The sequence below is a fragment of the Zootoca vivipara genome, chromosome 2, assembly GCF_965207765.1.
Source record: "Zootoca vivipara chromosome 2, rZooViv2.hap1.1, whole genome shotgun sequence".
Taxonomy (NCBI): Eukaryota; Metazoa; Chordata; class Lepidosauria; order Squamata; family Lacertidae; genus Zootoca; species Zootoca vivipara.
Genome location: NC_142584.1, coordinates 55439567 through 55465488, shown reverse-complemented (window position 1 = coordinate 55465488; position 25922 = coordinate 55439567). Strand labels below are relative to the sequence as shown.

The 25922-nt window shown below is 42.2% G+C and overlaps 1 protein-coding gene and 1 long non-coding RNA gene across 4 annotated transcripts in view; both read right to left on the bottom strand.

Moving 5' to 3' along the window:
* SEC24A (SEC24 homolog A, COPII component) overlaps positions 1-20288 on the bottom strand; it is a 33536-nt gene extending 13248 nt beyond the window's left edge. The window contains exons 1-10 of one of the 3 annotated variants that reach the window (XM_035105466.3): positions 20029-20288; positions 10271-10789; positions 9149-9304; positions 7964-8041; positions 6371-6522; positions 5670-5842; positions 5163-5265; positions 3561-3687; positions 3169-3278; positions 616-728 (exon numbers count right to left, since the gene is read on the bottom strand). In XM_035105466.3, the coding sequence (XP_034961357.3) occupies positions 616-728; positions 3169-3278; positions 3561-3687; positions 5163-5265; positions 5670-5842; positions 6371-6522; positions 7964-8041; positions 9149-9304; positions 10271-10789; positions 20029-20107 (1610 nt within the window). In that variant the 5' untranslated portion in view covers positions 20108-20288. Of the gene's footprint in view, positions 1-615; positions 729-3168; positions 3279-3560; positions 3688-5162; positions 5266-5669; positions 5843-6370; positions 6523-7963; positions 8042-9148; positions 9305-10270; positions 10790-10963; positions 12042-20028 lie in introns of those variants that run through there. The other 2 variants (XM_088661917.1, XM_088661918.1) reach the window with 2 other exon arrangements.
* Positions 20289-24340: 4052 nt separating this feature from the next.
* Positions 24341-25792, bottom strand: LOC148686879 (uncharacterized). The gene is made up of 3 exons (XR_015948165.1): positions 25654-25792; positions 25019-25124; positions 24341-24469 (listed from the first exon to the last, which is right to left on the bottom strand). It is a non-coding gene; the product is annotated as an uncharacterized LOC148686879 (long non-coding RNA).
* Positions 25793-25922: the final 130 nt, after the last annotated feature.

Below are 25922 nucleotides of genomic sequence, written 5' to 3'. Positions count from 1 at the left end.
GTTCAATGTAGTAGATTAAAACCTTATGCTGATTTTATTAAGGTAACAAAAACATATCACCATGCAATGCTCCAAAAATAATCTTGCAAGGAGAAAAAAATTGGAATGGGTTGGATCTAGGTTAGGGTTATCCCAAGCATATCTGAAATGCATTGTAGGTTCTATAAAGATTTCATTTGTTACAACATATTTACATTTGTTTATTGAAAAAACAATACAAAAGCACAATGTTCCTAATCAGAATGCCTCTATGAAGTACCTGCATTTGTTATTTGCATGAATATGCTTCTTCAATATATTCTTTTGAAATCCAGTACAGTAGCACAATAAACTAAAGTCCTTTAGTTGTTTTAATGTAAAGAAATACAGTGCAGCAAATTGGGTTTTTTAATACAATGAGCTTGAGAGTGTCAATTGTTTCGGTGATGAACAGAAATTTGGTACCTGTAATTCACAGCAAGTGTGTAGTATTACATGTATTACGAGAATGGCAGCTTGAAATAACATCAATTGAATTATTTTAGGTTTGGCACATGAAACGACTGGACCAAACATGACAAAGACATGAACATTTAAAAACTATATGGACAGAGTGAAAAGATGTGCAGGACTTACAAATCTAGATTGTCCAACACGGTCTTGCATACAGTGTTCAAGTATCCTGTTTCTATTGCATTATGTGACACATCAAAAACAAAGAGGTACACAGGAGGCTGAGGTGGACGTAGCTGAAAAAGAGAGAGTTACCTTAATTTAAATTTCTAAACCTTGTCACAACACTACTCCTAGCTGATTTTAAATTAAAATTAGAAGCACAATTGGAAAAGGTGGGTTTTTGCTGGAGGAGGGGGGGAAACCAAACTGAGAACAACCAGGCATTGTGTGTTTTCATCCACCACTTGAAATATACATGCCAGAAATGGAATGTGGGAGAGGAAACCAAATTTCTCACACATTTGGAATACTCAGCTATAGGTATTTGTGCTGACATCCAATATTATCCCATGTCCTGTCCCAATCATGTCCAAGGTTTCAAATAGGTTTTGAAATTCTGAGGCTAGTATCAAGGAACAACAAGCAGTTGTTCTTTGAAAAAAAATATTATGGATCATCTTTTCCTTGGAAGGCACGATACACATGGCTTGTCTTCCTGACTCATCACTGGGTTAAGTTCAAAAGTACTGTTTGTGGGGGACAGGAGGCGGGCAGGTGTGGAGGACTCCCTGGTCCTGAATGGGGTAACTGTGCCCCTGAAGGACCAGGTGCTCAGCCTGGGAGTCATTTTGGACTCACAGCTGTCCATGGAGGCGCAGGTCAATTCCGTGTCCAGGGCAGCTGTTTATCAGCTCCATCTGGTACTCAGGCTGAGACCCTACCTGCCCGCGGACTGTCCCGCCAGAGTGGTGCATATTCTAGTTATCTCTTGCTTGGACTACTGCAATGCAGTCTACGTGGGACTACCTTTGAAGGTGACCCGGAAACTACAACTAATCCAGAATGCGGCAGCTAGACTGGTGACTGGGAGCAGCCGCCGAGACCACATAACTCCGGTCTTGAAAGACCTACATTGGCTCCCAGTACGTTTCCGAGCACAATTCAAAGTGTTGGTGCTGACCTTTAAAGCCTTAAACCCTTTTAAAGCCCTAAACGGCCTCGGTCCAGTATACCTGAAGGAGCGTCGGCACCTCCATCCAGTGCCGGGGGCCTTCTGGCGGTTCCCTCACTGCGAGAAGCCAAGTTACAGGGAACCAGGCACAGGGCCTTCTTGGTAGTGGCACCCGCCCTTTGGAACGTCCTCCCACCAAATGTCAAAGCGAAAAACAACTACCAGACTTTTAGAGGACATCTGAAGGCAGCCCTGTTTAGGGAAGCTTTAATAATGTTTAATAAATTATTGTATTTTAATATTTCTGCTGGAAGTCGCCCAGAGTGGCTGGGGAAACCCAGCCAGATGGGCGGGGTATAAATTATAAATTATTAATTATTACGTGACAATGAGGGACAGAGCCTTCCCTGTTGTGGCACCAGATCTCTGGAATGTCAGTCAGTACACATTTACCGAGGCTTTGTGAAGTTGATTAGCATCCAACCTGTTTTGCTTGCTATTGTTTTTATGTATGAATTTGTTGTTTTATCCTTCATTGCATTATTATGAATTTGCTTTATTTGTCTTTGTATGACCCCCTGGTATCTCAACTGCTGAAGGGTAGTCTGGAAGCTTTTTAAAATATGTAATGTTGGGGTGTCTTAGGTATTTTCTCTACTAAAAATGATCATCTTTATTTGAGAGGATTTTCATTCCTTTTCTTGGTGTCATATTAATACAGAGGAAGACTGTGCCTGATAATCAAGCCTGATACACTTATGGGTCACAATTCTATCATAGAAGTGTAACAGAGTAAATAGAAACAGTCTATTGCGTTTATAAGGAATAGGCTTGCAATTTTACAAAAAGCTGTATTCAGTGGGCAGTATCCATGGGATAGATTTGGTGTGCTGCATGTCCTCCGGGGCTTATCTGTGCTCCCTTCTGCACACACACACACACAAGGATGGGGGGAGTCATTCCTGATGGCAAGGACACCACCAGGGAACAGCATTCAAAATGGTGTGAATGCTATAGTCAAAGAAAAATGGATAATCCCTCATTATTTATGCTTATGCTTGGCACTACGTGGATCACAGCCATTTATCCTAACTAATACAGTGCAATATAATCAAAATGAGAACTATACTAAGATAGCAACTTTTTCCTAAATCAGTATATTTACCTTGATTTACTTTTATATTTTTATTTATAAATTGCATTTTATATGCTTTGCCAGATGATTTACAAGCATACCATAAAAACAACTAATTTTATACAACCCCCCACCCACCCCCTGAAGACAGGTGTTCGCTTGATTTGTTTTTAAACCCAAGGCAGTGGCCTTTTCATCCATCTGGAAAAGGCTGTCATATCAAAAATGTCTTCAGTTGACTCCCAAAGTACAGATAGTAGACACCTGTTGCACCTCAACAGGGATGCTATTCCACAGAACAGGGGTAGTCACTTTGAAAGCCCTGCTCTGCAGGGAAAAGACAGTAAAGGTAATATGGTCTTCTACAGAACAGAAGCTGTTTTTCATTGGGTTATAGCAGGCAGGTAGCTTGGGTAAAGGACCTCACCATATATTCAGAAGGAGCCATAAACTCAATTGTGGCATTTTGAACTTCAGGTCTTTTATGAGGTTCTCCATAAACTCTTGTCACAGGATTGTACATAAATTCTTCAGGAACTGCAAGAGGGGAAAATTATAGTGCTTTACTACAAGATACAAGCATTCTAGGGATTGAATACTCTAGATATAGTCGTACACCTAGCATTCCCTAGGGTTATCACATAAAATTTATCCCCCTGACATGTTACATCTGCAAGCACTAAACCCTTGAAAGAGCTAGCAATTGATACAATTATGTCCCACTGGAATCAGGCAGCATATTAACATACAGCAGGTATCTGATATCAATACAGTTGATGCTTTTAGTGGATTTATGCTCATTTGACAAAGAAAACTCACCATCATTCACTCTGTAACATAAATTGCACTTCCATCTCCTTTGGTCAAGAAAGCTGACAAAAGGATTGATGTACGTCCTACAGCTACGACATCTCACAATTGTACTGGAGGTTACAACAGGCAATTGCTGGAAAAGAGGAATGTTTTTATAAGTCATGTGTTGGGAAAGCACTAGCCACCTTGTGTAATTTGGGTGCCTACCTCTGGCCCAGATGCAAATGATCTAAACACTAGGGTCTCTGTCAGCTGAAGGTGGGTTTCCACATGTGTGATAACAACAATTATTTTAACTGCAGCCCAGTGTTTTATTTGACACTGAGACATACATGAATCATGCTCTGGGAGGGGGAATGGTTTTGCAAGACTGGGTACCACCACATTATTATGTTAAATCACCAGTTTTACAAGCAAAAAATTAAGTGACAATGCACCAAGTTAAGTTTATTGCTGCAGTGAAATGGAAGCAGAAGGACTACTAGGGTTGTATCTAATGGTACAACTTTGCTTGTCCCACATAACTTCCCTTCCCTCTCCTTCCTTACCCCACATAAACTGCTGCAGAGGGTTTGAAAAACCCCAGAGCAAACTGGGGCAGTTGCAGGAGGAGGAGAGGGAAGGGAAATTCCATTGCAAGAGGACGTTGTTCCACTGGTGCAATGACTTTGCAGGATACAATCACAATCGCTCCTAAATAAGTTTTATCAGGAAGTCCTGTTTAGTTTTGGCCACTAGTACCTTTACCAGCATATTTTTAAACTGGAGTATTAAACTTAATCCTGTAAGGTCACATTCAAATGTACCTTTACATAAAAAGGAAACCCATTATAAGAAAACAGGGTAGAGTGGCTGTCTACAATTATAACAACCGATGCCACAATCATTTCCCACTAGGATCAAGTAGTTATTCCCCAGCCTAGAAACCCTCTACCTATTTGCAAACAGCAACCTATTCACAGCAGGTTAAAAATCAGGGAAAGGCGGATTTTGAATGCACTCTTTGATTTAAAGATTAGCAACAGAAATATATGTTAAGAATAAACCATACAGCTTTTGAAGGCTTCAAGTGCTGAATGATGCACAAAGTTACTACCACAAGGGTATAGATAAGATGTTGAAGAACGGGAAGGTCTCCATTAAGAAAGCTCCTTTCAAGTGGGTCTCTGAAATGTCATCTTGCAGGAAATGTCATTTTTCTAGGGCAAGGCTAACAAAACTATTTATACTAGCTGCAGTCATATGACCTTCTAAAACAATGGTTTGGGGAATTTTGACCACACTTCTTCCTTCCCTTGCACATAGGGCCTAATTCCTTACTTTCTGTATTGAACCAAACCACAAGCTGCAGTGCCACCCAAACCACTGAACTGTCGCTTTGGGTGATATTGCGTAAAAGGATCTATCCTGGTTTGCAATTCCGATTTGTAGGCACTGGCCACACCCATTTGATTCAAGCCCTACAGGAGAAATGGGATTGGGGGGGGGGGGAATGCATGTGCACAGCACTCACACTCCATCCTCCAAATATTGTTTGGAGGGTTATTTGAATGCCTTATTCTGAAAGCCAACTCCCCATCACTCAGACTTTTACATAATGTATCATACCGATAGGTCTTTGAAAGGATGAAGCAGGAGCCCCAAAGGAAGTTTGGCTTTGTTCAGTAAGGCCTGAGTTTGAGGAATGTTAGTCAAGGTACATCGGAATAACCTACATGAGGGACAAACGGTGAAAGTCACTATTAATAGCATGCATCACCCCTTCCTGATCAGGACAGATACAGTTTTCCTTATGACCCTCTCTTACGTAATGTTTCAGTCAAGCAACAAGCTTAGATTCAGTTTTATGCAGTGTGACAACCACCAACAACTGGAAAATCTAAATATAGTTTATAATACCCCAGGTGAAAACCACAGGGACATACTCTGAAGAGGGTATCTACAGAAGTGTTCTTCTGTTTACTATTAATCCTACTTGAAAAGCAATCACAGGCTACATGCCAGCTATCGACTAAGCTCTCAAAAGCAGACAAAGACACACCTTCAGGACATGTGAAAGTGAAGAGTCTTCCTTCCCCCAACCCTCAAAATAATTAATTTTTAAATTGGCCTTACTCTGGATTACAGTTGACCTTCTGGATATCTTCATGCAAATTCGGAATAGGTGCCTGCAATGGGGTTGCAGGGAGAATATTTCTGTCTTGAAGAAGATTAATAGGTCTTAATCCTTCTGGTTGAAGGCTCAGTCCACCCATAGATGCAGCTAAGGAATTTGCTCCCAAGCCAGGCTAATGAAAACAGAATTGCAAGGTTAGCCATTTGAATCACCTTTAAAATTCAATCATATCATCTGGATGGAGAAATGCTATGTTTGCAGACCACTTGCACTGGAGTGTTTAAGTAGAAGTTGATATTGCCTAAAATGCTAAGAGCCAAACTGGACATGAAAGGCCTCATCTGATCTTTGTGTACTTTAAATAATTTTTTGGAACACATATTCCAGACAATATTTTTTTACAGTATCAAGCAACAATGCTTGATTGTTGATTATTAGGAAGGAATGCAGAAAAGACTGGCAGAAAAATAATGTACCCAGAATTCTCAATTGGTATAGATACAGGATTAGACTCACTCAAGCTCTCTGGAATAAAGAAGGCTGACTTTCAAAGTCAGCAATGACTTTATGTAAATGTATTTATTAGTTAAATTTTTATTCTGTGTCCCCCCTCCCCCCCAAAAATAGTGCTCAAGGCAGCTCAATGAACTCCCAAGACAGCTTTCATAGTTAACATTTAAGTAAGATTTTAAAGATTTACTTGAGGAAACTGTGGTGATCCAGCTGGATACTGCATTCTTGGTCCTGCAGATGGAGATGCATTCTGGTAGCCTGGTGGCAAGGTGGGATAAGCACTTCCAACATGTCTGTTTGTTTTAAGATTCTGAGGAGCAGAAGGGGGATGTGCAGTTGCTAAAAGAAGAATGGACTCATTAAAATGCAAGCAATAACACTAAGATTCCAGTCATAACAATGTAGAACTCTCTTCATATTTTTTTATATATAGCAACACCAATATGCATACCACTTTACACATTCTTGAAAACTCTAGCTCAGTAATGAGGAACCTGCGACTGTGAATCCAGAGGTTGCTGGACTACAGCTCCCATCAGCTCCAGTCAGTATGGCCAATGGTCAAGGATGAGATACGCCCCCCCAGTCCAGCAACATCTGGAGTGCCACAAGCTCCCAAGAATCAATACAACCCACACACTGCTGTAATTGAAGTAAAAACACTTTCTGAGTGAACAACTGTGCAGGATAGGTGGTTTAAATAAGACCTAAGGCTTGCATTGCAGCATGCACTTGGATAGGTCATACAGCAGCAACAATATCATTACAATCTAACATTAAACGGAACTGAAGTATTTCCATTTCTAACTTGCTAGTCTTAATTTAGGAATACTGTATATGGCCAGAGGGTTTTCATTAATTAGCCAATCAGGAAAAGGAAACATGTTTCAGCTCCTGATTTGCCAACAGCAGCTTAGTGACTGAACTTGCTGCCAAGGAGTGTGGTGGAGTCTCCTTCTTTGGAGGTTTTTAAGCGGAGGCTTGACAGCCATCTGTCAGGAATGCTTTGATGGTGTTTCCTGCTTGGCAGGGGGTTGGACTAGATGGCCCTTGTGGTCTCTTCCAACTCTATGATTCTATGACTGTAGTTCTGCAAGTGTCAACTGATTCCATTTGCCTGTTTGTCCTCATGCTTTGTGTTTGACCAATTATGTCCTCAAGCAGCACTAGGAGGTTTTAACTACAATTTGCAATTTCCCCCTGTAGTCAAGACTTTATCATCTTGCCCAATGAGTTCGGTGAGTGACTTAATACTTTCAGGAATATTAATCCTACCTGTTAAATTATTAAAGTTTATTAAAATTAAAAAGAACTCATTCAACTTAAAGTGGGTTTAGCTTTAAACAATGTATAATCTACATGTTATGTTCAGTTTCTAGCTCTGGAGAATAAAAATGTATTCATAATATTTCACCATAAGATCCCAAGTCAGATTACAATATAATCAAACAAGCCCAGTAGTTTCTACCATTATGAAAACAAGTAAAACAGTTCCAAACAAAATCAGCACAGTGTTCGTTAAAATAGGTAAGGCTAAAGAGCAGAGGCCAAACTATTACAGACTTCAGTCTCTTGCCCCAGAAGGCTTATAAATCTTTTCACCCAAAGGCTTACCTGTCACACCATTGCATGGATATTAAACAGGCCCATGTGTTTAGGTTCAGAATGTTTGAAACAGCTAACTCTCCATATATTTACATTTAAGCAGTGGAAGAGGCAGGAAGCTGCTGTCATGAAGTAGCAATGAGATGGCTGATAAATTGAAGAAAGTATGTCTTACCCAAGAAGCCTCCTCCTTCTATTGCATCATAATTGTTCTGGACCAACAATCCATCACTTGCAGTGGATGCAGGATCACCTGCCAAGAAAGGCATCTGTTAAAAGCAAATGCATAAATCTAGTACTTGTGTAGTTCTTGCTTATTGGTCATTTACCACTAAAAACAATTCTGGATGACATGCAAAGGTTAAATGTTGTTAAGGTTAAATAATCCCCATTATGTACAGCTTTTCTTAGTCTGGAACCTACACGACAATTCCACCCATTCAAACAGTACAATATCCACAATTAATCAGGCTACCTTTCTGCAGCATGCTTACATGAATGATATGAGAAGGGATGTGTAGAAGTCACCTTTAACAGACTTTTTCCAAATGCACTTTCTGGTACAGAAAAATGCAAATATAGAAATACACAGCCTGATAAAATTGGTGTCTACCCCTTGGCCTCTGTCCCACAGCACCGCAGGTTAACAGTAGTCCTAAAAATCCAGTAAGGCATAAGCTTTTTGGCACATAAAATAACACACTGAGTTTAAATCAGATCCTAAGGGATATCTACTTGAAAAGCAAAAGCAGCTTAAGACACTTGCAGCCAAGATTTCATTATTCTGGCCTATTTTGAAGACAAAAGATGTCCTGTTCTTCCCTCCAGATTACTTTGATCATACTTGAACCAGATGAATATTTCTTATTTTAGAAAAATAAGAGTGAATTGGAAGTTATGAATGGATAAAGACTGTCACCTCAAGTTTATGATAAATCAATGCTGATTCCTTCCTCCCTTGCCATGTGGGAGGGTCCCCTGACTGCTGTTGTGAATGGTTAACTCCAGAGGTTGTTGAACTATAACTCCCATCAATCCCAGCCAGTATGACCAATAGTAAGGGATTAGAGGAGCTGTAGTTCAACAACATCCGGAGGGCACAAAGTTGAGGAAAGCTAATTAAGTTCTAATTGAATTGCTAAGACTATACTTTTAGATTTTTAATGCCATCTTTAACCCCACCCATCCCCTACTCACCTCTGTATCTATACACTTGCCTTTAAGAGCTTATACCTGTATAAACATATTATGGTGCAACAAGACTCTTGTTTTTGCTGTTTAATAGAGTAACACTGATACCCTACTAATCCTTAGTGGTAACAATAAATAACATTTCCTTATTACAGGATCGATTCCTTACCTCCTTGTGTATTTGATGAACTCTGTAAAGCTTGGGGTGTCATGCTTGCTGGGGGAGCCATGGGCTGTGTAGAGGCTGGACTGCTAACTGGAGGAGGTCCTAAAGGAGGTCTAACTGGCGAATATGTTAGCTGATTACCTGGAAGAGGAACAGAACCTGCAAGAATCATCAGAACATTAGTCAACATTGCTTCTGATTACTTTTATTTTGGTAGAGAACCAAGAGGGTTTTATAAGTGCATTAAATTTCTTCTACATGAGGGATATTTCAGGTGACCTTAATAAAATTCAAAGCCAAACTCATTCTACTCCCCGCTTTTCAATACAATCTGCATAATAATCCAAAGAGCAGGTGTAGGAATATGCACAGAAATCTTAGTTAGGCAGAATGGCTAGGGATGATGATGATAACGATAATATAGTCACTCACAATGCAATCATGTCATACAAAACTGCTGGGACTGGTTGAGGGAGTTCACTTAGAATGTCAGTGCTAATTAGTGTAGCGTGAATATTGTGAAATGTATTTTGGCTACCCACACCACCAGGTTTAGCCCTGTTCATTTTGTTTCATACAATTGTAACAAATCATTCTGTAGGTAAGAGCTATGCATGGTGTAACCCCCACCCATTTGACACATTCTGTCTATAATGCCACAAGATACAACATATACCATGATGTAGCAGGGATAAAGTGTTCTCCCCACCCACCTTTTTCTCATACCAGCAACAATGAAGCTTCTACTTGTCTGTTGCAAAATGCTTGCACTATTGGAACCATAATAATAGCACAATGTTGAATTTCACCCAGTGCTTTTTATCTTAAAAATGTTTAGGGGTACACTCATTTTCCTACCCCTATTGAAATACTGCCCCTCAATGAGGCTAAACTTAGATTCACAAAATGTTTAGGGGTATGCGTACCTCTGCATCCCCCCAGAAAAAAGCACTGATTTCCACCCACAATACACATGAGAACATTTATTCGTTTTTCCAAAATTGATTGCTTTTAAGTACATCATTATTTCAAAAGTCTAGACTCAAGAATGCTCAGGATGAATGACAGTCAATATTCTTTACTACTCCAGTTGCAGAAATATATTGGGAGAATTTCTTTTCTTACCTGGCTTTGTATAGCTGTTTTGAACTGGAGGACCTCCAGCAGAAGAAACATGATAGCTTGCTGATGGATTTGTATTCCCTGATGAAGGTAACAATGGCTGAGTTGCCCCTGCATGAGCAAAATGGTTTGGCTGAGAGCCCATTGCTGGCTGAATTGAAGGAGCCTGTCCGTACTGCCAGTTTGAGTGTGCTGGGAGATTAACTCCAGAATGAAAGGTACCTGCAGAGCTTGATGCAGCAGTTGAGTTCTGCGATAGAGGAGGCATCTGGGCAACAGGTCCCTGTTGTGCTGTTGCTACAGAAATAGATCCAATAGGTGCCCGATTAAGAGTCTGCCCAGGTCCCTGATAATTACTAAAAGGTGAAGCGTTCTGAGGTGCACCATAGTTATAGGGTCCAGAAGATGTATGCACCAGATTCTTTGCAGGTGCTTGCTGAGAATACATGCCTGGGACAAAAGAATTGTATCCCTGTCCACCTGGTAAGTGTGATGAATTCACCATTGGGTTTTGTACAGGACCTGGGGAAGGAGGGAAATAATTGGATAAATGCTATATATTCTTGCCATTGAGGAATACAAACATTTCAGGAACAGAAACTAAATTTTCCTGAAGATACAAGTTAAAGGCAGAGAGAAAGCCACCGGGAAAGCAGTCATATCTTTAACTACAGTCAAACCTCGGTTTACACCTACCTCAGTGAGCGACCGCTTCGGCGAGCGACTGCTGCAGACCTGGAAGTGTTTACATCCGGGTTCCACAGCATCGGATGCGCAGACGCGATCTACATGGCATGCGCAGAAGCATGCCTTCAGCGAGCGACCGCCTCTGCGAAACGGATTGCAGTTGCAAAGCAAGGTACCACTGTATATGCAATTTTTGCCAATTTGCTTCACATTATAAAGCCCCCATATCATTGTTCACCATGGGTATAATAAGAGCTAACATGTTTAAGATTTTGCACAGTCAAACAAAAAGGTATGCAATCACTACATGCAAGGGCCATCATATGGTTGCACAAAAAGAAGGGAAGCTTGCACCAAGGCAATTCACAACCCACTGCTCCTCACTATATTTCCCTGTGACCTTAAAAATCTTCTCCAAAGGTTCTAAGAACCCTTAGTAAAGGCCTTTGGTGTGAGGTGGGGAGCTACCAGAGGAGACAGGAAATAGCCCCAAATCAAGCAGAGACCCTTTCCATTAGCACTGTAGCATTATAGCAAGCTGGTTGGCACATGGTTACACAAGGGAATGGAATTAAGTCATGTTAACTCCCTGAATCACCAACCCGGGTGTCATGCAGGAGGCACGTGAAGCAGGTCTGTAGTTGGGACAGGGGAGATTGCCCCCCAAATTCTCTGCACCCCCAAACTTTTAATAAACTGATAATTAAATTTATTTTAGAAAATGAACATGATAACCTTTGTTTTTCTTCTTAAATATGCTCTTATTTGGGCTGGTACTGGAGCAGAATCTGTCTATCATGAAACATCATGTGACAAGGGCAAAATGCTTTCCATTAAAATGGAAAGAAGGAAGATTGACAGAGCTGGTCAATTTGTTCTTAAGTATCTAAATTCACCAATTAGGTGAGTTATTGACCATTGCACTCATAAATCAAAAAACACATTCAAGGAGACATACAATACTGTTTTATCTGTAGCTTGCAAACATTTGCTCTAGCGCTGAATGAGGACAATTTGAATCCACTCAGTGAAATACTGAAACACAATCCAGACCGCTGTAAAAAGCTAGACTACTTGAAATCAGAGCTTGAGTTGGTAAAGTCCCTTACTGAAGAATGTCCATCATTGGTGCAATCTGCATATGAGCTCACAAAATATGGAACAGCTTTTCCAGGACATGGTCTTTTAATTAAGACTGCACTGACTATTCTAAGCAGTACTGCAACAGCTGAAATCTGCTTTCCTAATTTAACACTAGTCTTAGGTTCAAAGCTATTGCCAGTACTGTAATAACGTAAAGCAGATCTTGCTCTTTTAAGCTGTAACACCATGATGATAGAGCATTGGTCTTAGATTCACTACATTTTGTAGCATCAAAAACAATAAAACGTTTGTTATGAACTAAGAATACTGTTGAAGCTCATTCTTGACTTTCTACTACCGGTAGTAGTTTGTCTTGTTTGGTTACCATTTTGTTAATTGATTGCAAGAAAAGTAGCAATTGTTGAAGTTGCTTAGTGAAATATTTTGAATGTACACAAGCTGCAGCACAGTTAAAGGTTAAATAAAAACAAGTTTACAATTTTGTCCTTAGAAGTCCTACATACCAGATAAATACCCTATTGCTTTTTTGGTGCCCCTTCCCAAAACTTTTAGGCTCCCTATGGGCCTGATATGGAATGTATCACAACAGTTTTGATTGTTACTTTAATGCAGCCACAGAGAGCTCCATGCTTGATCAGAGCAACAGCTGTGGGAAGGGGATGCTTAGCCCTAAAAAAAAATCCAACACTTCCATCCATCTCCCCAAAGAGGAAATATTAAGTTGACCTGATGTCTCCCCTACAAATGTGAAAGAAGAGGGAGGCATGACCATCCCAAACTACTGCCTTGATCAAATTTAGAACCTGCTGCAACTGCATTAAACTGAAAACAGAACAGGAGCTGTCAGCAGATGTTCCCCATGTATCCTGTGTCACATCTGGTTTGGCTCCAAGCCGCCATGAGGCAGTAAGAGACGGGACCACGGTATAGTTAATTTGCTTCAGCCACAGGCCATACACAAACAAATGCAGGCATAAAACAAAAACACAAAACAGGCAGCTACAAATAAGATGAAACAACAAATAACTGCAGGAGTCTTTCCTGTTATTGAAGAGTCACATCAAATACCACCACACTGATCCAAGTAACAGATCAAGAGCATCAGGCTCAAAAAGAATTTTGCCAAGGAAGATGTGGTGACTGTGCAGCCTGCTTATTTTCATTGTAAAAGGCCTTGTTTTGTAGATTTTACCAAATTTATCAGCTGGAGTACAAATATATTTCCAGTGCTTGCAGTTGTAGAATAACTAAGCAAGTAACAAATAATGACAGACACCAAGGTGCAAACTGAAGGGGATTTCCAATATTTCTAATGCAGAACTGCATGTGGCATTTTGTAGAATGTGAGAATGGTAAGCACTTGGGTTCCTCAATACAACTGTTAATGTCAGTTAAATAATTTTCAGCAACATTTTAGTACATAAACACAACATTTCTGTAAAATAGATTTTGGGGAGTCTGCTTTGGATCTATTAGCAATATTGTTCAATACCTGAAAAGGTTCAAATGCACATACAATTTTATCCAAAGTATTACCGGGTACTTCACTTCAGAGAAAATACTCATGGAGAGCTGGGGTGCCTAGAATAGTTCTTAAAAACTTTTCTGAGAAAATTCAGTATCAGGAAGCCCATCATTCTCTCAAATTGTACCTTAAGAACAGAGGCATAATTTGGAAAATAATCTTTAATAAAGGGCAACCTGCCAAAACAGTTTCCTCAAAAAAATTGGGTATGGAATGCTGACTATCTTTTAATTTTGCATTTTTAGATAGCTTATCTTGAAACAGATGTTTATTTGTTCAGTTTTGTGGCTGGTGAACAAATATAAGTTTAGTTTCATCATTGGTGATGTTCCGCAAAATACAATCTGTTTCTGAATAATCAATTCTGCTGTTTTAAAACAAAATGCTAAGATCCATGAGAAATAATACCTACCATACAGCATAATTTTTACTGGGATAATCATTCCCCATGCATGCAAAATGTCCCAGCCATTAAAATAATAATTTGGTAGCCAATATGATAATTATTTTAAAGCTGTGTGTTCTATGCATACTGTAACTGCCAAACATGAGTAGTCTAAGATACTCTTTCATATTTGATTTTCAGTTTCAAGATGACAGCTCATCAATTCAGTCAATTCTCCAACTGATCTGTACTTTCTGTTTTTCAGAAAGCAGCAAGATCCCACACTTTCTAACAGTCAAGTGTGTTCTCATTGATTTCTAATTCCTCAAGCCAGATTTCATGAAGATGAGTAAATTTAGGAATGCGCTTTCCCTTCCCATCCCCAGATAATATCCTGCTGTTGTTCCAGGACAGGAATGTCACATAATTTTGAAAAGTAATCAAATGACACAGAGTATGTGAAGTTGCAATAAGACAAAATTACCCGTGGAAGGACCAAACTTATGGGTGATATGAACAGGGGTATACCAGACTATAATTGCACCTGTATACATTTCATTGCTGGCGTTCAAAGCTGAATTCTGCTCTTCCATTCTTTAGAGCTTGCCACTCTTCTATTATATGAAAGTGTTGTAAGCATTCTTTGTTAAGAAGATCTGCATCGAGGCAGATGTGTTCTGGAGAATATCCAGATATCCTTGTAATATTTAGGGTAAGTGATCTGGAAGATTTTTAAAATGATTTTATTTAATATTTGTATGTCATTTCCCCAGCAACTAACTTGGGCTCAAAGTGGCTCACAGGAGAAATAAAAATACTTCCCAATACAAAACAAATATACAGTCAACCCTTGATTCCTGAATGCCTCTTCTTTGGAACGTATCGGCTCCCATATGCCGAAAACTCGGGAGTATTCAAATGTTTTTTGGAAATTGAACATCCGACACAGCTTCTGCTTGATTGCAAAAAGCTCTTGCAACCAATTGGAAGCTGTGCCTCGGTTGTCAAACATTTCGGAAGTCGAGTGGTCTTCCAGAACGGATTATGTTCATCAACCGAGGTTTGACTGTACAGCAAAAGTATAATAAATACAATAAATGAATCAAAACAATACTAGACAGCAAAATTACAAAATTCAAATCAAGATAAACAGGATTGGTATCAGTATAAGGCAGGTGTGGGGAACTGGGCAGCCATCATGATGGATCCCCAATTCCCCACCCCCCAAGCAGGGTAACTTTTGACAGGTGAGAGAGACCACCTACCTGTCACAACATCAGGTTACAGATGGGAAGCATACCTTCAAAGGGGTTTGCTATAACCATTCCTCCAAACTGTATTTCCCTCTCTGCATGCATCTGCAGAAGGATCAATGCACCATTTGGAAGAAGTGCTCTGAATTCAAAGCTTGCTCCAAACAGATAAAGTTAGTCCCCCTCAACTGCACTATTTTGGTCAAATAACTCCCTAGTACAGCCAGTCGGAATGGGACTCCCTGCCAGTAACTATCAATTGGCCCTGGCAGGGAGCACCACTTCAAAAAGAATGATCAGGACCTCAGCCCTCATTTGTTCCTTTGTAGCCAAATCCATACCTGTCTCACACCTGATACCACTAATTACATGAGATGTGGGGCAAGTGGGTGTGTTTTGTGGATAAAGGCATCAAAAACCAAATTGAGACTCATGCCAGGCTTAATTAGGCCCACAGGCTGGAAGTTTCCCACTGCTAGTATATGTTGTCCCAGGAGTCATGAAAATAAATGACAACAGCCGAAGTGAGTACATCAAGAGATGCAAAGCATCAAGGGTAAGTCCAATGAGAATTCTCTGGGAATGAAATGAATCACTAGAGTATAAAGGATGTGGAGGAAGAAATACGTGTGTCATGTAAGGCTGCAACAGGCACGTTTTGCTGGAATCTCAGGTCTGCTCAGAAGCTCACAAACTGAAAGACCTGGAAAGTTCTACATTTACATTCATCCTTACACACAGTCTTTAGATTTTTGGGTCCTATTCATACAATTAAACATTACCTTCCAGATAGCAAACCACAATATCAGCTCACACAATGACTAGGGCTTTGCTGCTGGCCTTGCACAGTGGTGGTATGGGTGTTAAAGGAATGTGGGCCAGCGGTATGCCTGACATGTGTAAAGGGTGGGTATTTATTTACTCTGTCAAAAAGTTCCTTTAAGATGTTGTTGTTGTTGTCTGACTCTTCGTGACCCCATGGACCAGAGCACGCCAGGCACTCCTGTCTTGCGCTGCCTTCTGCAGTTTGGTCAGACTCATGTTAGTAGCTTTGAGAACACTGTCCAACCATCTCGTCCTCTGTCATCCCTTTCTCCTTGTGCCCTCAATCTTTCCCAACATCAGGGTCTTTTCCCGAGAGTCTTCTCGTCTCATGAGGTGGCCAAACCAATTCCTAATTCCACAAGCAAAGAACTCTCCCATTATTGTGAAGCATCAGACTAGCCTGATATTTTGCTCCTTTCCCTCACATATTCCAGTGGCCTCAGGGCCTCTCTAGGCATAACTAGAAACCTTGGTTTTCTGCTAAACAAATCTCCTCCAATCATGCATATAAATAAATAAAGGCCAGGAGGAGCTCATTCATGTTTCCCATTATGTCTGATCCAGGCCACTGGTTTCCCTGTTTCAGCTTGTTCTAAACTTACTTCTTCTTTACTCCATCTATATTAACATATGATTAAATTCATTTGTTCAGAACTGTGCATTTTTAACGGCAGCACTTTTTTGGCAACCTACTCTCTGCTTGTAGATTGTTCTATTTAGAGCACAAGTTGTTCAGAAGAAGGGCTGTCTTTATGCTATATGAGCCATTCATGATGTTGGCAAAACACAAGCCACATTCATGTATCTAAACTTTACTAAGAATCTCTTATGAGACAAATAATTAAATTATGATTTTTATAAAACAATCTTTTAAAGCTAGCCATTTCAACTGTAGATATTCAAGTATAAATGTGCAGCTATTTAAGTGTAAGAGCCATACTTTTTTGGGGGGGGGAGAATCAAGATCCTCCCACCACCACATAAACATAGTGCCACATAGGCAAACCAAGTTCAAAATGGTAACTGAGGCCTCAAGGATATTTCAGCTAAGTGAAGATACAGTATTCCAAAATGCCACAGTGAATCTGTAACCTAGTTTCCTCCTTTGATTCCAAAACAAGAAATGTTCCTTTTTAAGGTGCTACACAGATTTCAGATACTGCTTAGAAATGTGATCAAGAGCAAGCAACTTGATTTTATGTGAACCTAATGTGCAGCACTCTGCTGCTACATAGAGGCATCATTGGGAAATATAGGCAGCATTGTCCAGAGCTTTATATGCTATGGTTTACAAAACTCTACCGTGTTTCTCATATTTTAAGGCATCCCTACAAAATAAGGCATGGCAGGATTTTCAAGACTTAGCGAAATATAAGGCGTACCCCGAAAATAAGACATGCTGGTATGGCAGGGCACGCCATGCCAAGTCCCAACCCAGCGGGACCCGGCAAAGGTCTGAGAGGGCGGCTCCGGGAAGCGAGGAAGGAGCAGGCAGCGGCCGACAGCAAGAACCTTCTGCGAGGGAAAACAGGACGACATGCCCAGGCGAGAGACAGGAGGAGGAAGAGGGCAGCGGCGGCAGCAGCTGCAAGCAGGGACCCAGACAAATAGGCAGCCGGGAGCGCGAGAGGTAGCGCAGCCGGAGCCGGAGGGCGAGGAGGAGCCTCTGGCGTGTGGAAGCCGGAGGGCGGGCAGGCAGGCAGGCCGGGCGGCTGTGGCGGGGCAGAGGATCCGCCGGTGGGAGCTGGGAAGGAGGAGGAAGTGATGCGTGTTCCGGCTCCTCGTGTACTGCAGCGCGGCAGCTCCGCCCGGCCTGGCTCCTCCTTCCCTGGCGTGCGCTGTGCTCACGCTGTGCTGCTCTCCCGCCGTCTCTTCTGGCTCAGCCAGAGCCGAGACAAGGACACGGGGAAGGAGGAGGAAGAGGAGGCGGGGCCTCGGCACCCTTGGCAGCCTCCTCTGGATGGGAGCAGCACTACACGGCGGGGAGCCCACCCTTTGCCGGCTCGAGCTCCAAGCCGGCGGCGGGCTGCTGCCTTTGCTGGTTCCCGCTCAGTCGGGGCTCGGCAAAGCGCGCACTTTGCCAAGCCCCAACGGAACGGGAGCCGGCAAAGGCAGCAGCGCGCGCTTTCCCAAGCTCCAAGCCGGCGGCGGGACGCAGCAAGAGCTGCAGCGCGCACAGCTTGGAGCCCCAACCCGGCAGGACCCAGCAGCGTGCCCTGCTGAAGCGCCAACAAAGTGCACAGCAGCCAGTTCCGGGCGCCGAGCCACAGCAGGAAGAGGAGGTACCGTAATTTTTTTAAAAAAATAAGACACCCCCGAAAATAAGCCACAGGCTTATTTTCTTGAGTAAAAATGAATATAAGACATGTCTTATAATATGAGAAACACGGTACACACGATACGTCTCAGCAATAATTCATTGGTTTGATGCTTGCTAGCAAATCAGGATGTCTGACATTAAGTTAGTTTCCCAGTTGGTATGTAATGGGAACTCTGGCTTAACAGAAGACAGAATGTTTTTGCTATAGCTAGCATGCAACACGAAGAGGAGGGATAGGGAAGAACATACTTCCATGGTGCTTGTCTATTGTTTCATAAGCCATGGCTTATGAATGTTGCCACCAGCCATAGCATTTTATTATTCCAGATAATGAAGTTCTGTGGTCATTCCCATAAATCCTGTACTTACTAAGGACTGGTGAAATCAGTAAGAAAAGTGTCTTTCAGACAATAGAAATCTGGAAACTGGGCTGCAAAAGAAGAGCCTGCTGGATCAGGCCAATGACCCATCTACTCTAGCATCCTGTTCTCACAGTGATTGCCTGTGAGAAACCAGCAAACAGGATTCAAGCAGAAGAGCACCCTCCCCTCCTATGTTTTCCAACAAGGACAATTTAAGGATATACTGTATAGCAAATGCTTTCTATCAGCCCCATCCAACCACATAAATGCACAGTGGACCAGATCTAAAGGTTACAAATTGTGTTGCTTAACCCAGAAACATTTGTAGGTGTACTTGTGGGTGAAGGGGCATAGTTCAGACATGTATCCACAGAGTCTCAGATTATAGTTTTGTTCCACAGTAAAAGACTTGAGCAATCAGTGAGATAAAAGAGATTCGATTTTATACTTTGTATCCAAATACTCACACCAGCAGTTCTTGGTCATGATGCACTAGATTCTTTGTAGCAGCTGAAGAACACAAAATAAAGCTACTACCACACTGCGCAGCCCTCCTCACCTCAAGCCGTTCATTCTTACAAAAAAGCTCTGGGGCTGTTATTCCGAAGAAGCAACTTATCATTGATCAAGTGATTGTGAAATCGAGAAACTACCTTTAAAGGGTTACAAGAGCAGTTGGTTGTACAGAGCAGTCACTCGACACTGTCTCCTTTTGTTCTGCATTAAGGTACGTGAATATTCCGGCAAGGAACGTTTCGCTTTTAAGGGTGCCACCAGGGCACCCACATTCGGGAGTCTCATAGCAGGGAAACACGAAGGTCTGCCATGAAGCCAAACCCGGATATCAAACCAAGCCTGAACAACAACAACAATAATCAGAGTGCTACTGCTCAAAGCATTTCCCCATTAGTCACTCGCTACTAGAGAAGCCGTGACCGCGACTTAAGGAGCCGGTCAGGAAACGAAGCCTTAAGGTCTGGGTCAGGGTTAAGAAGTAGAAACCCTCCCAGGCTCCCAAAGCCGTGTGAGTCGTCTAGCCCTTGTTTCTAACAGCAAGGCGGGCTAACAAACGAGAAGGAAAACCCAGCGCTCCTCATTAGACACATATAGACAAACACACACCCCGCTCCCTGCCTTTGCTGGTGGCGCTCACTCGCCTCGCGCCCCCTCCCAAGGGTCCTTCCAGGCGCAAGACCTGCGGCAGCGCCGAAGCCACCAGCGCAGGCATGTTCGGGTCCTCCGCGCAGCCCGTGTGCTGCCCCCACCCGACCCCACCCGGACGCGGCCTGGCCTCACTCACCGTTGCTGTACGGCTGCTGCTGCGGCTGCCCAGCCCCGTTCTGGCTGCTGTAGGCGGCGGGTCTCCCCGGCTGGGCCATGGTGGTGGAGGTGGCAGCGGTGGCGACAGGAAGGTTGTCGGTGCGCGGGCTCCCGTGACTGCGCGCCCGGCCCCAGCGCCAAGCCCAGAGTGGGAGGGCGGGGAGGCGCTCACCCTCCTCACACCGGAAGAGCCCGGACGCAGCCGCGCAAGCGCACTCCGTACACGTGGCACTTCCGGGACAGAGTGAGCGAGAGGGGCCGTGGGCGGGGCTTATGGCTGAAGAGCAGCGGCCCGGGAGAGATGGAGGCGGGGGTGCTTAAAGGGACAGGGCGGCGAGCGCGCTGCCCCGGACTTTTGCTTGTGGTTCTATTCCAGGCTTCCTCAACTTCGGCCCTCCAGATGTTTTTGGCCTACAACTCCCATCATCCCTAGCTTGCAGGACCAGTGGTCAGGGATGCTGGGAATTGTAGTCTCAAAACATCTGGAGGGCCGAGGTTGAGGAAGTCTGTTCTATTCTGTATCAGTTCGTTGCAACCGAGCTCGCGGAAAATCTATTTTCAATGCAAGACATGACCCACAGTAATTCTGCGCGACGAACAAATAATAGGGTATCTCTGAGGATGTGCAGAGTGAGCTTTCTTCGCTGTCGAATAACTACCACCAGCCAGACCCAGCGTGTTTGGGCTTGGGCCGTGGGGGGGGGGCGGTTCCTGTTGCTGCTTGTTTTATAGACTGTTGTTTAATGTATTTAGTTTAGATAGTTATCTAAATAAATGTTGAGGGTATGGTTGCTGTTCTTACGAGTTACTTTGCATTCTGCAGGCAAAATGGTCACTTCCAAATCATTCTACATACAGGAACCTACTAACCTACTTACTCCGTTACATACACTATATGATTTTGGGAGTACAGGCTTTGGGACTTGCCTGTTGGTATACAGTATGTGAAATGTTCATTATATAGAATCGCCAATGAGTTAAAAGTTATTTTCTCCCCTCCAATGAGCTGAAACAAAGTTGAAAACTTTTTTCTGCCCACTCCTCATATAGTGGCACCAACATGACAGTGATAGGTTCCCCCATTAGCCAGAGGGTTCAGGTTTTCAGATATAAGGGCAGTCTGCCACATTCTAATCTTTTTTGCTGAAAAATAAATAAATATAAACAAGCATGTCAAAAGTGCTATCGAGTGGCTTTTATTTTCATTATATTTAAAACAGAAACCAAGATACTACATATCTGTGGTCTTTTTTTAACCAATTGATTAATCATATCATTTGTTGAAAGAATTCAACCACTATGATGTAGTTAAACATGTTCCTCAATCTAGTATTTATATTATAAATTAATATAAATCATTATAATAGTTTCAGGTAGGTAGCCGTGTTGGTCTGACACAGTCGAAATATTTTAAAAAATAAAAAAATTGTCCAGTAGCACCTTAGAGACCAACTGTTCTTGGTACGTGTAAGCTTTTGTGTGCATGCACACCTTTTCAGATACCTAATAGTGTTAATGCATTAGTTCCTTCCTCAGACTCATGGCATTACACAGAATGCCATGTATAAAGTATAAAAGCTTTTTATGTCTTCATCAAGTAATGACTGCCACCCATTATCTTCTTGTAATGTCAGCCTTCACTTCTACAATGATGTGAATTCTCCACTCTCTTCTAATATACGTATCAATAGAAATATAATAAGCATGGTGCTAAGTTTGAATATTTTCCTGTCTGGGAAATACTTTTTCAGGGAGGATGGTTTCTAGTAATATTTTGCCCATGTTTTCTGGGGAAAGTACAGTGGTGGGGAAGCTCTGCATCAGCAGGATTTGACTTGGAAGACCATTTTCACACCAACCTGCTCTACACCTCAGTTGTGGGATCAAAACAATTTTGCAGGCTCTGATAATCGAATGTACCTCAGTGCTTGCCAAATCCCTGTGCCTATGCTAACTGTGGTTTGATTTATAATTTAAATGCAATAGATACATTTTTGCTGCATTTCCCTCCCAGAAACAACTGTTAGCACTTGTGAGGATGACAGTCCATGGACTCTACAGTGTTCTAGCTCAGCCTCCTTTTTGTAGATATATGGAACGGAATATAAATGCACCCTATGTTCTGCATCTGCCATTCAAAATGTGATCTAAAGCCAGTTGGTAAAGCCAGAAGGTAAGCATATACATATGTATTTTTGCACGCTACACCAATCTCTGAGTGGTGCAAGATTCCAGGGGTTTCTAGGTGCTTACACAGGGTTCATGTTTCATTCAGGAAATGAGGAGTAGCAGAGACTGTATGGTAGTGTCTTTATGATATATGGTTTATTCACACATATATACAACCTGGGACTACAATGGAAAGGTTCTCATCATCACACTCCAAGAGGGTCTAGCTTCCTCCATAGCTGCAGCCTTGGATTAAAACAGAAATCCAACATGCTGTCAAACATGTCTCTGACCCTCTCTCCAACTTGCTGCATTTTACAGACTGCAACATTGCTGCAAAAACCCAATCCTAAAGTTACCTCTAAAACTCTACCTCAAAACTCTCCTTTGTCTTCCAAACTACCGGTAAATCTGGGTTGAGGAACAGACCCCTCCCATTTTCTGCCTGGCAAAAAGTGCCCTCTGTCTGGCTTTCCTAATGGCCCATTACCTTCCCTTTGTCTTTGGTTAATGGCTAATCTCCCAGGAGATTTCCTGAAAATAGGAAGCTAGTTTGGCCAGTATTTTAACACTTTGCTAAATTTTGTGTCTGGCAATCAATTTTAATACCCCAAACACTGATTAAATTCTAACACCTATCAGACCCAAGAATTTAGGGGAATCTGGTACCCACATCTCATAACACTATTATTACAAAGACAGTAGCAAATAATGAATGTTAGCACACACTAGAGGCAAAAACATTCCTCTTCTCCCAGGCCTTTTGCTAATAAAACACTCTATGGCCTTTTAAACACTGGGGGTTGGGTTTTTTCTTGCTACTGTTATGTATTTTTGTGGTATTAATATTTTAAAACTGCCCAGTGATCCTCAGATGAAGGGTGGTATAGACATTTAATAAATAAAAGTAAAAGTAGCTCGCTGGTAGGCTTGAATTTATGCAGTTCCTGTGTCAATTTTTAATTTTTTTTAGATTAAACTGTCACAAGAAGTAAATTCCATAGCTGCCAAGTTATCCCTTTTTTTAAGGGATTTTCCCTTATGCTGAATAGGCTTCCTCGCGAGAAAAGGGAAAACTTGGCAGCTATGGTAAATTCTCAGCTTCAGAGAGTCCCAATACATCCCTTACCTGAAAGGGTGGGGTTGGGAAATAGGTTGTACAATGTAATACCAAAAGGCAAAGAACACATCCTGCAAGCAGAGAACTGTGATACTATCAAAATGAAATCAACAAGATTCATTCTGGCTTTTACTGCACATCAAAAAACATCCTTAGTAAGTGACTTGTGAAAGAAGACGTTTCCATGATGCAATCTTTCTATCGTGGAGGAAGGCCACAATCATTTTTTGTGTTTAATGGAGGGAGTGTTTAATGACGAGAGAAGAACATGGTTGCTAGATTCCTATGACCAATATCCTGACAATGTTTCTGATTAACCTGGCACAATGGCATGTTGAATTTTCTACAGATGGGCCATTCCCCTGACACAAGGTCACACTGACTAAGCTTTATCCCTATCCCATTAATTAGTCAAGTCTTATTTCCATTGTATTTTCAGTTTTTTTCTGAAAGGGGAAAAACCAAGTACAAAACTCCAAACCACATTAATTTTACTTATAATTGCCCTGAACAATACGAATGTTACCTAACCCTTTTAAATATTTGCCTAGTAAAGCATTTCCTAATCACAGAACTATTTTACTTTCTAAAATTATTTGAAATGATATTAGTAGAATATAGTTTAGTGCATTCCATTCTTGGCCCCAGTTACAAAGTTACATGTAAGGACGCCAGCCGCTTGAGTTATTTAATACTTGAGTACAGAATACATTTGTTGATCAAATACTGAAAACTTAAACTATGCAGCAGCCAAAAGTTAAGGAAGCATTATACAATGGGAAGAATCAAGGTAATCAGGCATTCTTTTTCTCATGCTGCAAACAATACTTTGAAAAATAAGACAAGCAGATTATTTACCAAGACTTCCTGAATGCAGGATTTCAGTGCCCAGATCATTATTATCTTTACATCCAGCTAATATGTCATGCTTACAAAGAAGAACCTAGCAATTGGACCTTACTTATATTCACATCCTAACCACAATTCAGCATACAGTTAAGATGATCTAATGAAATTAGTGGGCTTAAGGCTATGATCCTTTGCAGAGTTGCTAACAATCCCTTTGCACCCTGGAAACCTACCTACGGTAATTTGATGTTTGAATGAAGTGTCTCAGGGTGCGATTAGCGTTCTAAAAAGCAAAACATGACCAAAAACAGATATATAATTATATAATGTTAGCAAAATGCCTAACATTTCAACAAGTGAGTCACATGGAGGAAAGGCTTGCACAGTATATTAAAGAGTAGCAGGGGCACCCCACTTCAACTACCTCGCCCCAATGTTGCCTGATAAGCTATCTTTACCAGGCAGCATCCCAACAGAGCTAAATGCCCAATGGCCTCTGCCCTCTGCTTCCCCCCCTTCTTCCCATCTCCCCCCCCCCAAATCTCCAAATGATTGCTTCATGTACCCTGGCAACAACATGCACCCTTCTTGTGCGCCCTGAGAGCCCTGAGAGCCTGTTCCTTCACAGTCCAGAGGATCTGAGTGAGGAAGGGCTATTGTGTCTGAGCTTTTCATGTTCCCTGCTCCCTACTGAAAGTCCCATTCTGAGGGCAGCTGAAGCTAACAGTGTGAGGCAATGGTATTCCTACTTCCCACACCCTGGCAACAAATATACAAACACATGTGGCAATATCAAAGTCCTTATTGCATAGCATCTGGGGTGGAGGAGAACCTGAAAGGGAAAGGCACAGACTGTGTGGGACTGCAAACCAGCCATCATCATTGGTTATTTTCTGTACTGTTTTTTGGTCACAGCCCCCAAAGTGATGAACTGATTACTAAAAAGAAAGTATAGCAAAACTACAGTAAATACAAATACAAAAGTACAATGCAATAAATAAAAAATAAAATAAAATAACCTAAACATACTAGCAGGGCTCTTGTGCCTTACAGTGGTTTGACAGACCCCAGGGTAGCAGGAACACTTTCACCTGCTGCATAACTATTACTTGAGAGTAAACGTCATTTAATTCAACAGGACTTACTTCTGAGTAGTCACGGTTAGGCTTGCGCTGCAAAGAACTCAACGCAAGGCCTAATGATATCTAGGACCACCCGATCTAGTAATATCTCTCATTTTTCAAATGTTCCTCTTGATCCCGTGGTAAATATGGAGGGGGCCTTGGAACCCTAAAACACCCAATTATAATAAAGGGGTGAGGAAATAAGAGGTGGATGCATCCTGCCTAACACAATATCTGATGGAATAACCGCGGGTTTGGGTTGAAGCCGCAGCCGTCTTTTCTCCAGCGAGACCCCCCTCCCATAAGGACTTCTGAAGGGAAAGGACCATCTTTCCGAACAGACCCCTTGATGGCAGCTATAGGGCGATGGTGGCGGTTGTTTTCTGAATGAGAAGCGTCTGGAACAGGAAGCAGCCTTCGTTGGGCGGCGGGATGCTCGAGGGGGACCCGGGCAGAGGCAAAACGCCCCACCAGCCGACCACGACCATCCACATCAGAGAGAGGAGGCGGATCAGCGCCCAGCGGCGGCGGCTGCCGTAATCCGGTGGGACCCGGAAGGAAGGAGCCGGCGAGGGGCGGAGCGGAGGAGAGGAGAAGAGCCGAGCCGAGCGG